At 34.1% G+C, this 13,541-nt stretch overlaps 1 protein-coding gene across 1 annotated transcript; it reads right to left on the bottom strand.

Annotated features, from left to right (window-relative positions):
- Positions 1–11,043: 11,043 nt before the first annotated feature.
- On the bottom strand, positions 11,044–11,938 carry LOC149252238 (cytochrome P450 750A1-like). The gene is made up of 2 exons (XM_089456634.1): positions 11,729–11,938; positions 11,044–11,634 (listed from the first exon to the last, which is right to left on the bottom strand). The coding sequence occupies exons 1-2, from the start codon at positions 11,921–11,923 to the stop codon at positions 11,194–11,196; spliced, it is 636 nt and encodes a 211-aa protein (XP_089312760.1). The 5' UTR covers positions 11,924–11,938; the 3' UTR covers positions 11,044–11,193.
- Between the last annotated feature and the right edge of the window lie 1,603 nt (positions 11,939–13,541).

Here is a 13,541-nt window from a genome sequence, read left to right as displayed (position 1 = left end):
CCCTTAATAATAATCCAAAAAAAACATTTTATCAAATTTTTTGTATTTTGACTCCCTAAAAGCTGTATTGCATCGCGAGAAGAGAGTGAAACGTTTACCTATGGGCATAATAAGCTGCGAATAAGCGACGTGAAATTCATCGCATCGCATATATTATGAAGCACTCTTAAATGAAAAAACTTAAGGAATCTCCGACGGCCGATATGCGACGTCGCATATCGCAACATCGCATAAGCAGCACACAATGATTGGATGACTAAGCGCGATTTGCGATTTGCGATCTGCGATGAATGCGATCGTCAAATTCCTGCGATGACACATCTTGATGACGCGATCCTTGATACTGCGATGCAAGTCGCAGAAATCACCCATCGCAAAATTTCCCAGCACAATATTCAAGGAAAGCTGTCTGTAGACCAAAATTGGGCGTGCGCCTTAAAGGAAATTAATGATTGTATGCGAAAGTATCCAGGAAAGATTGCGTTGTGTTTTTCGAAGAGTCAGTTCATTATGGGTGTCATGATTATGCATTCATTAGAGCTTAAAGATTTCATGTCAATCTTTTCATCATTTTACTTTTTTCCTTTGCGTAAACTGTAAGACAACAAATAACATAAAGAAATGTGCAAGAAACATCTAAGGAAAAGGGGAAAGCGTCGATTCTCGGAGAACAGAGAAGAGATGCCTTCACAAAAGGATGACGAATGCAACAGGACCACAGACTCTAGAGTATCACTCAATAGATATTGATGTCAATAGGCCATCCAAAACTCAGAATCAAAGGCGCACAAAAGCAGCATGTTTGCAAAAGATCCTGAAGCTTACGCCCGGTAAAGCAAAAAGAAAAAGGCGCTAAAGAGGGAAAACGCACCAGAAAAGCCTGGAACAAAGAACGGAGGTAGTTTTTAATACAAAAAATTGTTCAAAGAGCAAAGTCCCTGACTTATTCAGTCATTCGCAAGGCCGGAAACTGAAATAGCAAAAGCAGAATCAGTTTGAGAGAAATTTGGTTTATTACCAAGTATACACACAGTGGATACACCAAGCCAGAAGGAAGATTTTCGAAAATATCTTCTAATTTGCCAGAAAGTGCTGCCAACGCTTGTTATTTCTATTTTCGTAGCTCAAACGAAAGGAGAAGACGACCAGCCCACTCTTCCCAGGCGAATGTTGCATGCTTACAACACTAAGGAGCAAATACAGAAACTGTTAGGAATTAGATTCAATTTTTAGAAATAATTTTGCTTTAGTAGAAGGGCGGTCATTTAAAACCGTGTCCTAAATGTATGTAATTAAGATTAATTAATTATCAGTATTTAAACCCTTCTCAGGCATTTGGAGAAGGGTCCAAAAATTTGTCAAAAAACTTGTCCTCAGAACATGCACTTTTGCACCCTCGGAGGGGGTTTTTGATGAATGGTTAGATCGAGATTTATCAATATTTGCATTTGATATCTGCTACTGATGTTGCACATTTGTACTCTTAGTAGATGTTAGAACAAGTAGAGATAAACCGTTGTTGCTTGAAGCTTCTGAGTGGAACCAGTCATAAATGGTACTTTTATCTCTTGACCATTTCTGCTTATATTCTTAAAGTGATATACAGTTTTCAGTTGTTTATATGTTAATGCATGAATGTGTGGGTTACCATTTGGCACTTCTGTACGGTGGAGTCATTTATTTGTGTTTGATATATGAATAACTTATTATGCGATATGTTGTTCACAACTGTTTTGCTTAACTTTTTATGCAGCGTGGTTTATCTTAATTGATTTATATTCTTATGATAACTGAATGATCTTTATTACCAGTTATTGTTCGAAATCTCTTTAGATCGCATAATAGAAGAAATACACCCCGGGTTAGCGTAGATTAGATGTGTTGTTTCTCATTAGATTACAATAGCATAAAGTTAGTTCAGAAGTTTGAATTAAATTAGCTTTAAGTACTCCTAGATCAGCATCATCCAACTCTACACACACACACCCCTTAGATTGGGAAACTGGTCCCATTATCCCCAGTCGGACCCGCTATACCAAACGGATAAGGAGTTGCCAACCAAGGTCCGGACCGGGTGGGTATCCCCCTTATTGCCGACCCGATTTTCGGGGCTTCAACACAACCCTGCAAAGTATTGTTTTCGGTTGAGGAGGAGTTGTTCCTTGATCATGATGGTAAGGGTTTCCCTATCAATTGCCTCCAAAATGTATTAGAAAATTAATGAGAAATGTCTTTTATTTTTAGGGTTTTGCTATCAATTACCTCCAAAAAGTTGAGGTGATTGTTGGCTTATTAGAGCAACTAGTTCAAATGGCTCCTTTGGTAAAATTAAAATAGTAAGTGATCAATATTCCGAATGATGGAAGCAGTAGCAAACTTGGTGGTTGAGTGGTAGTTACAACCATGCACTCACATATTTTTCATAACCCAAGAAGATTTCAAAAGCTTATATTAACAAAGGCAAGCGAAATCATGGGCTACTTGCAATGATGGGAGAGAAAATGCCCCTTTAGCTCCTCCTTCGTATCATGTACCAATGTTGGGTTTGACACATACTGTGCAAACTTCACTGATCCAAAAATCAATCAAACCATGATGGATACGTAGACTAGAAAGTCATCAATTTAAACATCTATATCAAACAGGTTGGGAGGTTTACCAAGTGAAAAGTAAATAATAAAAGTGAATGGAATATGAACTTTGGAATTTGTTTGACCATGACATATGATTTAGTAATTTTTTTTTCTTTTCTTTTTATGTTGTTGCTTTGCATTTTATCGTTAATGGTTATGCATGAAAATATTTTGTGCTTATAAAATTTGGATGGAAGTTACCTTGAATCATTCAATGGTTTTTATTTAAAAAAATGATTTGGGTAAATACTATGAGATGTGGTGTAATGTATGCTACTCTTTCCTACATATTTATTTAGAACTTTAGTTTATTATTTACTATTTTATTTATTTATTATTATTATATATATTTATTTAGAACTTAGTTTATTATGTGGTGTAGTGTATTTAGAAAATTGTTAATTTTTTTACTACTATCTTTTCTGCTACTCTTTCCTACACTCCCGCCTTACAAAGTTTCTATATATATTTATCTAGAACTCTAAGCCTTACGGTGTTTCTATATATATTTATTTAGAACTCTATTTTATTATTTACTATTTTATTTATTTATTGTTATCCTACTTTCAGAATTACTATATATATTTATTTAGAACTCTAAGCCTTACGCCTTACGGAGTTTCTATATTTCTATTTCCTACTCTCCCACCTTACAACGTTTCTATATTTCTATTTCCTAAGCTCCGGCCTTATGGAATTTATGTTTCCTACACTCTAGCCTTACGGAGTTTTTATATGTATTTATTTATAACTCTAGGCCTTAGAGTGTTTCTATATATATTTATTTAGAACTCTAGTTTATTATTTATTATTTTATTTATTTATTATATTTATTTAGAACTCTAGGCCTCATTGCGTTTCTATATTTATTTACTTAGAACTCTAGTTTATTATTTACTATTTTATTTATTTATTATTATTATATTCTCTCGGGCCTAACAAGGGTGTCGACCAGATTTTTCCAACTTCCACATTTTCTCTTTTCATATATTTGATAGTAACATGAAACCATTTATGTTCATTTATGTGATGTCTTAAATTATCATTATTTATAAATGATCATTTATAAGGGTATAGTAGAAAAATAAAATTAGCTTAACCAAATTTAAGTTAATGATATCTGTTATGTTTTAGATTATAATTATGTATAAGTGTAGAGTTTTTTTGTTGGCTTGATTTATAAAGATTTGAACATCAATTTTTATGGTTTACATTATACTTCATAACATAGTAGTGTCTAATTGAATTTCTAAGTGCACAACAAAATAATAATAATAATGTAAATAAATGTGAGTGAATGGTATACCTTAGGGTACTATAACTATTTTATACTTTTCTTTCATAAAATTCGACAAGTTTTTCCTTTATTTAAAAGTTGTTTTTAATTTATCAACAATTTAGTTTATTGATTTTTTTAATTAATTGTATTATGCAAATTTTCATGACTCAGACTTATGAGTTAACAATTTTAACAAATCTTTAGATGGTTAAAAATATGTTTAGGAAGAAGATTATTCAGTTTTAACAACAAAAAGTTAAAGCCATTATAAAGAAGCTCATTGTGCCACTTCCAGGAATCCAACATGGATAGGGAGGGTCCCAATCATTCCTTCAAACCACTCACAATACGCCCAATCAACATAATTATATGTTAATAATTAGATAACATATATAAAATATGGACAATTTCACTTATATAAATATTACAAGTTATGTGATATATCATATTAAATAATAATTAAATACGAAATACAAAATAAAACAATTGAGTCATGAGGTAATGTCTAATCTACGCCTTGATTAGACACTACCTAGATGCATATAAGTCATCTGGCTTGGGCCAAGTGAGTCCTTAGCATGACTAACTTTTTCCCTAAAGACTTTCCAATGAATAACCTTTACACCACTAGCCCTTAGCATGACTGAGGTTTCCCCACAGACTTTTCAATAAATGACTTTTACACCAATAAATACTTTAACATAACACCATGTCACCATTTACTATACACTAAATAAATGAAAATGATATATATTTTTAACAACATTTCTTTAAAAAATTAATTAAAATACATTAAATTACTTATATACTTTCACTATTCATTGAATTATTTTATTTTCCTTAAATTATTTATAAACATTTAGTACTTATGAACTTTAATTAAAATTTAGTTTTTTATGAACATTAATTAATATTGGTGTCCGTTTCATATTAATAAACGTTAATGTAATTGTTTTTTTTTTAAGCGAAGTCGCTGATTGCTGGTTATATTATTAACGATTCAAATTCTAGGCCAACAGGCTCACGCAGGATAACGCAAGGTACCGAAATCAGCATGTTAACTTAATAATCAACGTTACTCACCAATCATAAGGCATGGTACCGAAATCAGCATGTTAACATAATAATCAACGTTACGTAATTACCATAAACTAAATTACAATAATATGCGTGTGTTTTTTGGCTAGATAATGTGAGTATTGATATAATTCACACACCTAATCTATGACTTCATTATCTAACTTGTTTTTTGTTAATAGATTTTTTAATTACCATTAAGTGTTTTAATAGAATAGTTTTTTACATTTTATTTTCTAACTCAAATAAATTAAAAAGATATATATTAATAATAACAAAATCTTTCGGAAAAAATCATATAGGAGTAATATTATCTACGTGTTTCGAACCAACCAGTATGGTTCATCTTCAAGATTCTCTAACCCAAATAAATTAAAATGTTATATATTAATAATAACAAAATCTTTAGGAAAAAATCATATAGGAGTAATATCATCAATGTGTTTCGAACCAACCAGTGTGGTTCATCTTCAAGACAAGATGATGAATCAGATTCATGCAATGAAATAAATAGATGAAGAAGGTAATGAACTAGCAGTTAGAAAAAAAAGCTAGTTTAACTAAGGATAATTATTTATTTATTTATTATTGTTTTTATTTTTATTTTTATTATATACATCTTAGTGTCTTGGTTCATTTATTTATTAAAATTCGAATCCCTAAGAGTATCTCCATAGTAATATTAATTTTTATAATATAAATATATTTAATTTGATGTTATTTTAAATTCATATATATATATATATATATATATATATATATATATATATATATATATATATATTCTTATTATAGCATTTTAATTTTTTTTAATCTCGGTGAAACCTAAAAAATAAAAATAAAAATAAAAACAATAATAAATAAAAAAAAATGAAAAATTATTCTTAGTCAAACTAGATGTTTTTTCTAATAGCTAGTTAGTTGCTCTTTTCATCTATTGATCTGATTTATCATCTTGTCTTGGAGATGAACCACACTAGTGGTTTGAAAAGCATGAATGATATTACTCCTTTCTTAAGAAGAGTTTTGGTGTAAATCACATGTACAAAACCTTTGTCGACTCATTTTGAACTAACTAGTGTGGTTCATCGTCAGGACAAGTTGAGGAGTCACATCATGGCTGCAAGTTAAATAGGGATAGTAGATCTTCCAAATGGCTAGGTGTGACCATTAGCGACTAGATTATATAATAATATTATAATTTTTTTTTTCTCGATAAAGACTAATTCTATTAAGTAAAATATAGTACAATCAGGATAAGCAAAAAACCGGCAGACCGGAAATGATGGATCCATCAACCTCGGTCCCGGAGGAAAGATTCAAACTCATAGCTACATCAGATGACTAGAAATCACAGACTGCCTAATTACCCCATAGGGGCAGAAACTACAACACATTGTTTTTTCCCTTTCTTTTTGTTGACTTTTGTCCAGCCCTCATGGGGAGAATGAGCTAAGACAACTTGAAGACTGGAATTCTCTTTCATCGGGAATTCCTTTTCTGATTCAGAGGAGGTCTCATGGGCGCGTTTCTGGGCTATAGCTGAGTCATGGGTGTGCCCCATAGTGTCCATGGGCGGATCCATCGGCTGAGGCACCTGGTCCGGATCTGAATCGCTTTCCCCTTCCTCCGAACTTGGGGGGCTGGAGCTTCGAGCTGGCTGCGGAGTACAGGGAGCCCAACGCTTGGGTTTGGTTTTTGCGAAGATTCCCTTTTTCGATTTTGCTGTCAGCGATGGGCAGGAGGTCTGTAGATGCCCTGTTAGGTGACAATGGCGGCATCGGAAGGCAGTGTTTTCATAATCTAGAAACTGGGTCCAAACATTGTCATTGATCTTGAGATTGATTTGCTCTGGCAAACCCTTGCTTAGATCTAGCTCTACACAAATTCTGGCGTATGTGTAGAGACCTTGCCGTTCCCTCTGATAATCTCCCATTAGAAAGCAGCCCAAAGCGTTGCCTATTTGCCTGTATACTTCTGTTTTCCACAGATATATTGGGAGATTAGGAAGTCTGATCCATACAGGGGCTTTTGTGATAACTGCAGAGGCTGGGTCAAAGTCTGGGAACCATGGAGTTAGGAAGAGGCCTGCCGATCCCATGAACCAAGGGCCTTCCTCTAAGGCCTTTTCGTAGTGCTCGAGATTGTCGAACAACACTATAAAATATCCCTTTGCACAGAAGTAGATCTTGCAACTGTGTGTCCAGTTGTCATAGATCCAGTCCAAAAGATCTTTTGAGCGTGGCCAAAGCCCATTGAATCTGCATATGATGGCCCTTTCAGCGAATTTTTGGGTGTCGTCTGCCAGGTTAGAGTAGGAGATCTCAACAGAGGGAACCTCCTCCACTTTGTCAACCAAGAAAGGCTTGGGTAAAGCCTGAACTGGTGGAGCTGTCTTTTCAGGCTTCTTAGCATGGACTGCATCTTTATATGAAAATGCCTTAGCTGAGGATGGCTCTCCCGCAGCTCCTCCTCTCAAACGAAGGGTTAAAATAATAGATGCATCTTTCTTAATGCCATAAAAAGAAATAGGATAGAGATCCTCAAGTTGTTTACCTTCGTGGAGAAGCCGTTGAGCTGCAGAGGGGATCCCCAGTTTGATGTTCAGTGCATGCTTGAGATTCTGCACTAGATCCGTCTGGCTTACCCATTGTAGCATAGTTTTGCCTGTAATGAGCTTGATTTGTATCTGGAATGATGAAGAAGATTCTGAAAGCCTCTTTCCCCTGCAGATCTGTGGAGAGGGTAGGCAAATGCATCGATTGATTTTCGTTTCCTGGATTTGTCTCATGAGCAAAAGAGGCGTAAAGCCATTCGGTGCAAGCCCTTCCTTTCCGAAAGCCACAGTCAGAGGATAAGTAGCTAAGGGATCTGCATGATCATCCTTGGCCGCTGCTCCGTCAATCTGAAGAGGGCTGCATAATCGCATTGTGGAAGCAGGTGGACGGGGCCATGCTTCCCCTGAGCTCTCGGTCAAGAGGTCTGCAAGCGCATTTGAGTCTGCGGCGCCGGTGTTCATCGCGTGGCCATCTTGCAGACCTGCAGCGGAGAGAAAGACCCTTAATCTTTGCCTAAATCTCTCGAACCCCTTCGCAGCCGGAACGATCAGAGACCCGACGGCGGCCGAGGGCATGAAGGCGGCAGAACTAGGGTTCATTCTTGGAGCCAATCCCCCTAACCAGAACGTTTGTCCTTCAATTTCCTCTACAATAAAATTATCAAAGCACTATCTAATATAAAATATTAACATTAATAATATTATAATGTTAATAATAGTGAAAGTAACCAATTTCCTTCTTAATAAATAATTCAATAATTTATATATTATAATATATTATATAATTGAATCTTATTCTATTTCCTTTTATTTATAAATTTCATTATTAAAATAATTTATTCAATTCTTTTTAATTTACTTAATCATTTAAATTAAATAGGGATAAGATATAATCAATCTTGGTCTAGTAAAGGGGTTGCTTTATCATTTTATTATTAAATTTTATTTGGTCATTAAGTTAATTTATTGAATTCTTTTTAATGAATTTAATCATTTAAATCCAATAGGGAAAGGATATAGTCAATCTAGGTGGTGTTTTTTTTTATACATTTATTAAGGTGAAGGTAAAAAACATAATATCAAAATTATAAGTAAAGCCATCTAATGGACCTAGGGATGTAAGAACAAGTCGAGATTGATAATATTAAGATATTATTGATATGGTACTACTAAAAATATTAGAACAAGAGACAAAATTCTAAATACATGAAGGTCAAGAATAGGACAATTAATAAAATAAATTAACCAAAGGAGAAACCTAGGAGGATAGAAAAGTTATGGCTCAACGGAGAAGGATAAGGGATAATACGGAGAAATACGGGGAAACCTAGAAAGCTAGAAAAGGTCAAACAAGGGAGGAGGGGGGGAAGGGGAAGGCATGACTAGGAAGAAAGGGCACGATCCAGCAACTACTAAGCTAGAAAAGTTCAAACAAGGGAGGAGGCGGGGGGAGGAGAAGGCATGACTAAGAAGAAAGGGTAGGGATCCAGCAACTACTGATCTTCCAGCCGTCATCTCTATTGAGATTGTTTGGCCTTCTTTCAATTATGATATTATTGATATGGTACGATTAAAAATATTAGAACAAGAGACAAAATTCTAAATAAAAGAAGGTCAAGAATAGGACAATTAGTAAAATAAATTAACGAAAGGAGAATACGGGGAAATACAGGGAAACCTAGAAAGCTAGAAAAGGTCAAACAAGGAGGAGGCGGGGGAAGGGGAAAGCATGACTAGGAAGAAAGGGTAGGGATCCAATGACTACTGATCTTCCAGCCATTGTTTCCCATATTTCCCCATATTATCCTGTATCCTTCTGTGTTGAGCCCTGACTTTTCTATCCTCCTAGGTTTCTCCTTTGGTTAATTTATTTTATTAAACCTTCTTGTATTTAGAATTTTGTCTCTTGTTCTAATAGTTTTAATAGTACCATATCAGTAATATCTTAATATTATCAATCCGGACTTGTTCTAACATCCTAGGTCCATTAGATGGCTTTACTTATAATTTTGATATTATGTTTTTTACCCTCACCTTAATAAATGCATATATATAAATAAATAAATGAAAAAAAATAATTAATGTTTAATAATAATTTATTAATTCGATTTGATTATTAGTTAGATTAAATCATTATTAAAAAAAAACATCTAGATTGACTATATACTTTCCCTCTTGGATTTAAATGATTAAATTCATTAAAAAGAATTCAATAAATTAGCTTAATAACCAAATAAAATTTATAAATAAAATGATAAAGTAACCATTTTATTGGACCAAGATTGATTATATCTTATCCTTATTTAATTTAAATGATTAAATAAATTAAAAAGAATTGAATAAATTAATTTAATAACCAAATTTATAAATAAAAGGAAATAGAATAAGATTCAATTATATAATATATTATAATATATAAATTATTGAATTATTTATTAAGAAGGAAATTGGTTACTTTGACTATAACTAACATTATTTTATTATTATATAATCTAGTCATTTTATATAGCCGTTAATGATCACACTTAGCGTTTGGAAGGTCTGCTCTCCCTATTTAACTTGCAGCCATGATGTGACTCCTCAACTTGTCCTGATGATGAACCACACTAGTTGGTTCGAAACGCGTTGATAAAGGTTTTCTACATGTGATTTACGCCAAAACTCTTCTTAAAAAATTGTTATGGATCACAAAAGCCTCAATTCAACAATATTACTCCTATATATATTTTTTCCAAAAAATTAAAAAAATATATATTTTTAACAAAATTCCCTTTAAAAATTAATTAAAATAGTCTACGACGAAATAAGTGAAAAAGATATATAATTTTAACCCAAAAAAATCCCATGAAATATGTACAATTAGTTGCATACTTTCACGATTAATTGCATTGTTTTAATTTCTTTGAATTATTTATAAAAATTTAAAAATTAATTAAAATAGTCTACGACGAAATAAGTGAAAAAGATATATAATTTTAACCCAAAAAAATCCCATGAAATATGTACAATTAGTTGCATACTTTCACGATTAATTGCATTGTTTTATTTTCTTTGAATTATTTATAAAAATTTAGAACTAGAGGATGATTATGAACCTTAATTAATATTGGTACCCGTTTCATATAAAGAAACTTTAATGTGATTGTTAAATTTATTTTTTCAGCTTAGTTGCTTATTGCTGGTTATATGATTAACAATCTAAATTCTGTGTCAAGAATCCCACTGAACAATGATGAGGCAAGGTACCGAAATCAGCATAATAATCAACGTTACGTAATTACCATAAACTAAATTACAAGAGCATGTAGCGAAAGCATTGCTAAGAATATTAGAATACCATAAACTAAACTACAATAACATGTAGCGAAAGCATTGGTAGCTAAATTAAAGCCACTAGGGAAAATAGGGAAGCCACTGTACATAAAGCCCCACGGTACCTACTCTTCCTACGCTTCATCGCTGGAGTATAGAGGAAACCCTACCCTCAAGTTTGGATAAGCACGCAGCGGAACTTGCCTTGGAATGGAGAGCCCACAAACTTCCGTCATATCAAGCCGCGACGGATCACCTTCAACTCTCCAGTTAAAAGTGTGCATCAGCTGAGCCACTGCGAGTTCAATGGTGGGAATAGCCATGGGGGCCCCTGGTTATCCTCTCCTTCCAGCCCCAAACGGAATCATACGGAAGTCTGATTGATGTGCTAAATTCACATGTTCGTCCTTCATGAATCTCTCAGGCTTGAATTCGGAAGCATCTGCCCCCCACACATTGACATCCCTTCCTATAGCCCACACATTCACAATCAACATTGCTTTCTTAGGGATAGAGTATCCGCCTGCTGTAACAGCCTCTACAGATTGATGAGGAATGGCTAGCGGAACCGCTGGGTATAATCTTAGCGTCTCTTTCACTACGCAGTGGAGGTATTTCATCCTCACTACATCGGATTCAATCACTTGGCGATGTTTGCCCACTACATCTTCGATTTCTTGCTGCAATCTCTTCATGGCATGTGGATGCCTCAGCAGCTCACTCATTGCCCATTCTAACGTAATTGATGTTGGGTCCGTCCCGGCTACGTACATGTCCTGCGTACAATTAATCCAAAAAATTGATTGATTTAAGTTGTAACGAGTGATGATAAAAAATGATAATAGAATGGCCCAGGGCCTAGAGACACACCATCACAAGAGCCTTGATAGTCTCCCTTGTGATTTTGGAGTTGGCCTCAGCTTTCTCGAGCAGCACATCCACGAAATCTTTGACGTGAGGCTCTTCGTCTTTCGGGTGACTGGAAGTCGCGGCCATGCGATGAGCAACGTGGTCGTCTATTATTTTCTCCACAAACTCATTGAATGTTTTATGGATTTTCTTCATGCTCCGCTTGATACCTTGCGAATCAAGCCAATCCAAATAGGGAATAAAGTCTCCGAATCAGGTCTGCTAACAAATCCTTGAAACCTTTGAAATCGCCACCCAAATCATCGTCAGAAAATGTCCTTCCCGCCAGTATCCGCCAAATTATATTGGAGTTGAGAGTAGAGAGGGCCTTGCTAATATCCACACGCATTGTTCCGCTCTCACTCTCCTCCCAAAGTGAACGGATCATCGCAGATACTTCTTCCTCTCGCACACCCTTGAACGACTCAATTCTTTTGGCACTCAGCAGTTCTCCAGTGATCTCCATAGGGAGCCAACACCACATCTTTAGAGTTGAAAAACATTAATCTCCCAGCGGCTTTTGGAGGTCGGCTGGCAAAAATCAAGTCATGAGTTTTGAGAAACTCTTTGGCTATGTCAGAAGAAGAGACGACGACGGTAGGGACAGAGCCTAAGCGCAGAAAGAAAATGGGGCCATATTTATCAGCAAGGGCTTTAAGAGCACGGTGAGCAGGAGGGATCAGTTGGAAGAGATTTCCGACGATTGGCCATGGAAAGGGACCTGGAGGCAATCTGGCCCTAATCCTTCTCTTATGCAATAAGAGTATGAAAAATAAACACAGAAATAAACCAACAATAGCTGCTGTATTAGCAGGCAATGTAATATGAAATTCCACATCGGACACACGTTGGTAACTGACACGCTGAATGAAAGGCAGAAGCGTATGGTATTTATAGCCGCCATAAGGTCTATCAAAGCTCAGTTTATCCCGATAATATGCGTGAAGGTAAATGGTAAGTGAATTTCAAATAATCGTGAAGCAAATGGTAAATAAATTTCAAATAATTCAAAACCATGCACAAATCTATTTTATTGGATCTTAAGAAAATATTAGATTATTCAGAATTTTTCGATATTTTATTTTTAGGCTAAAAAACAGTAAAAAAATTATTTTTTATATTAAATTTTCTTATGGTATGAAAGTTAAAAGCCTTGTTTATTTGGATTGATGGTGCTTTTAGAATGGTTTATTATTTGTTTTTATTTCAATAATATTCATTTTTTTTTAGTATTATTTAAAACAAAACAAAAATTTAATTTTTAAAATTGACCTTGATTGTATTTTTTTATAATATTTTAGTTTTTTTTTTTCATTTTCACATGTTCATTATTTTTCTTAAAATTTTGAAATAATAATAATTTTAATATTATTTTTATTATGGAAAATCATCTCTTTTTTATTTAGCAATGATTTAACTAAGTCAATACATCCTTGAGCTCAAAGTAGGGATTTTGGCTAGAGTTGAAAGTAATTTTAGGAAATCTCTTTGTTTTCATGATGTTTAACTTCTTCTTATATAAGATACCTAGTTATAGCCATGCTTTCAATGGGGAAAGCCTATCTTCAATCATGACGACACGATAAGGAGTGTTACATTTAATCTTGCTATGTTAGGTTATGAACTACCTTAATGTGTGCTCTATCCTCCTCCATGTATCTTAATAGATATTGCAGCCATGAACTTCACACCCTTATAAAAAAATAAGAGTGATAAGAGTCTCAAGAAAGAGTTTATTTTTATTTCATATCTAAAAAAAAAGTGATGTAATGAT

This window comes from Pinus tabuliformis, chromosome 7 (assembly GCF_031772625.1).
Source record: "Pinus tabuliformis cultivar Carrire ecotype Pingquan chromosome 7, CPIR1, whole genome shotgun sequence".
Lineage (NCBI taxonomy): Eukaryota > Viridiplantae > Streptophyta > Pinopsida > Pinales > Pinaceae > Pinus > Pinus tabuliformis.
Note: the sequence above shows the minus strand (reverse complement) of the source record. Positions and strands in the feature narration are given on the sequence as shown.

Excerpts from the sequence above, each read along its gene's own strand:
- LOC149252238 (XM_089456634.1), bottom strand. The coding sequence starts at position 11,923 with ATGAAGAAAATCCATAAAACATTCAATGAGTTTGTGGAGAAAATAATA. Across the intron at positions 11,635-11,728 it reads CTATCAAGGCTCTTGTGATG|GACATGTACGTAGCCGGGAC; the intron begins GTGTGTCTCTAG and ends AATTGTACGCAG.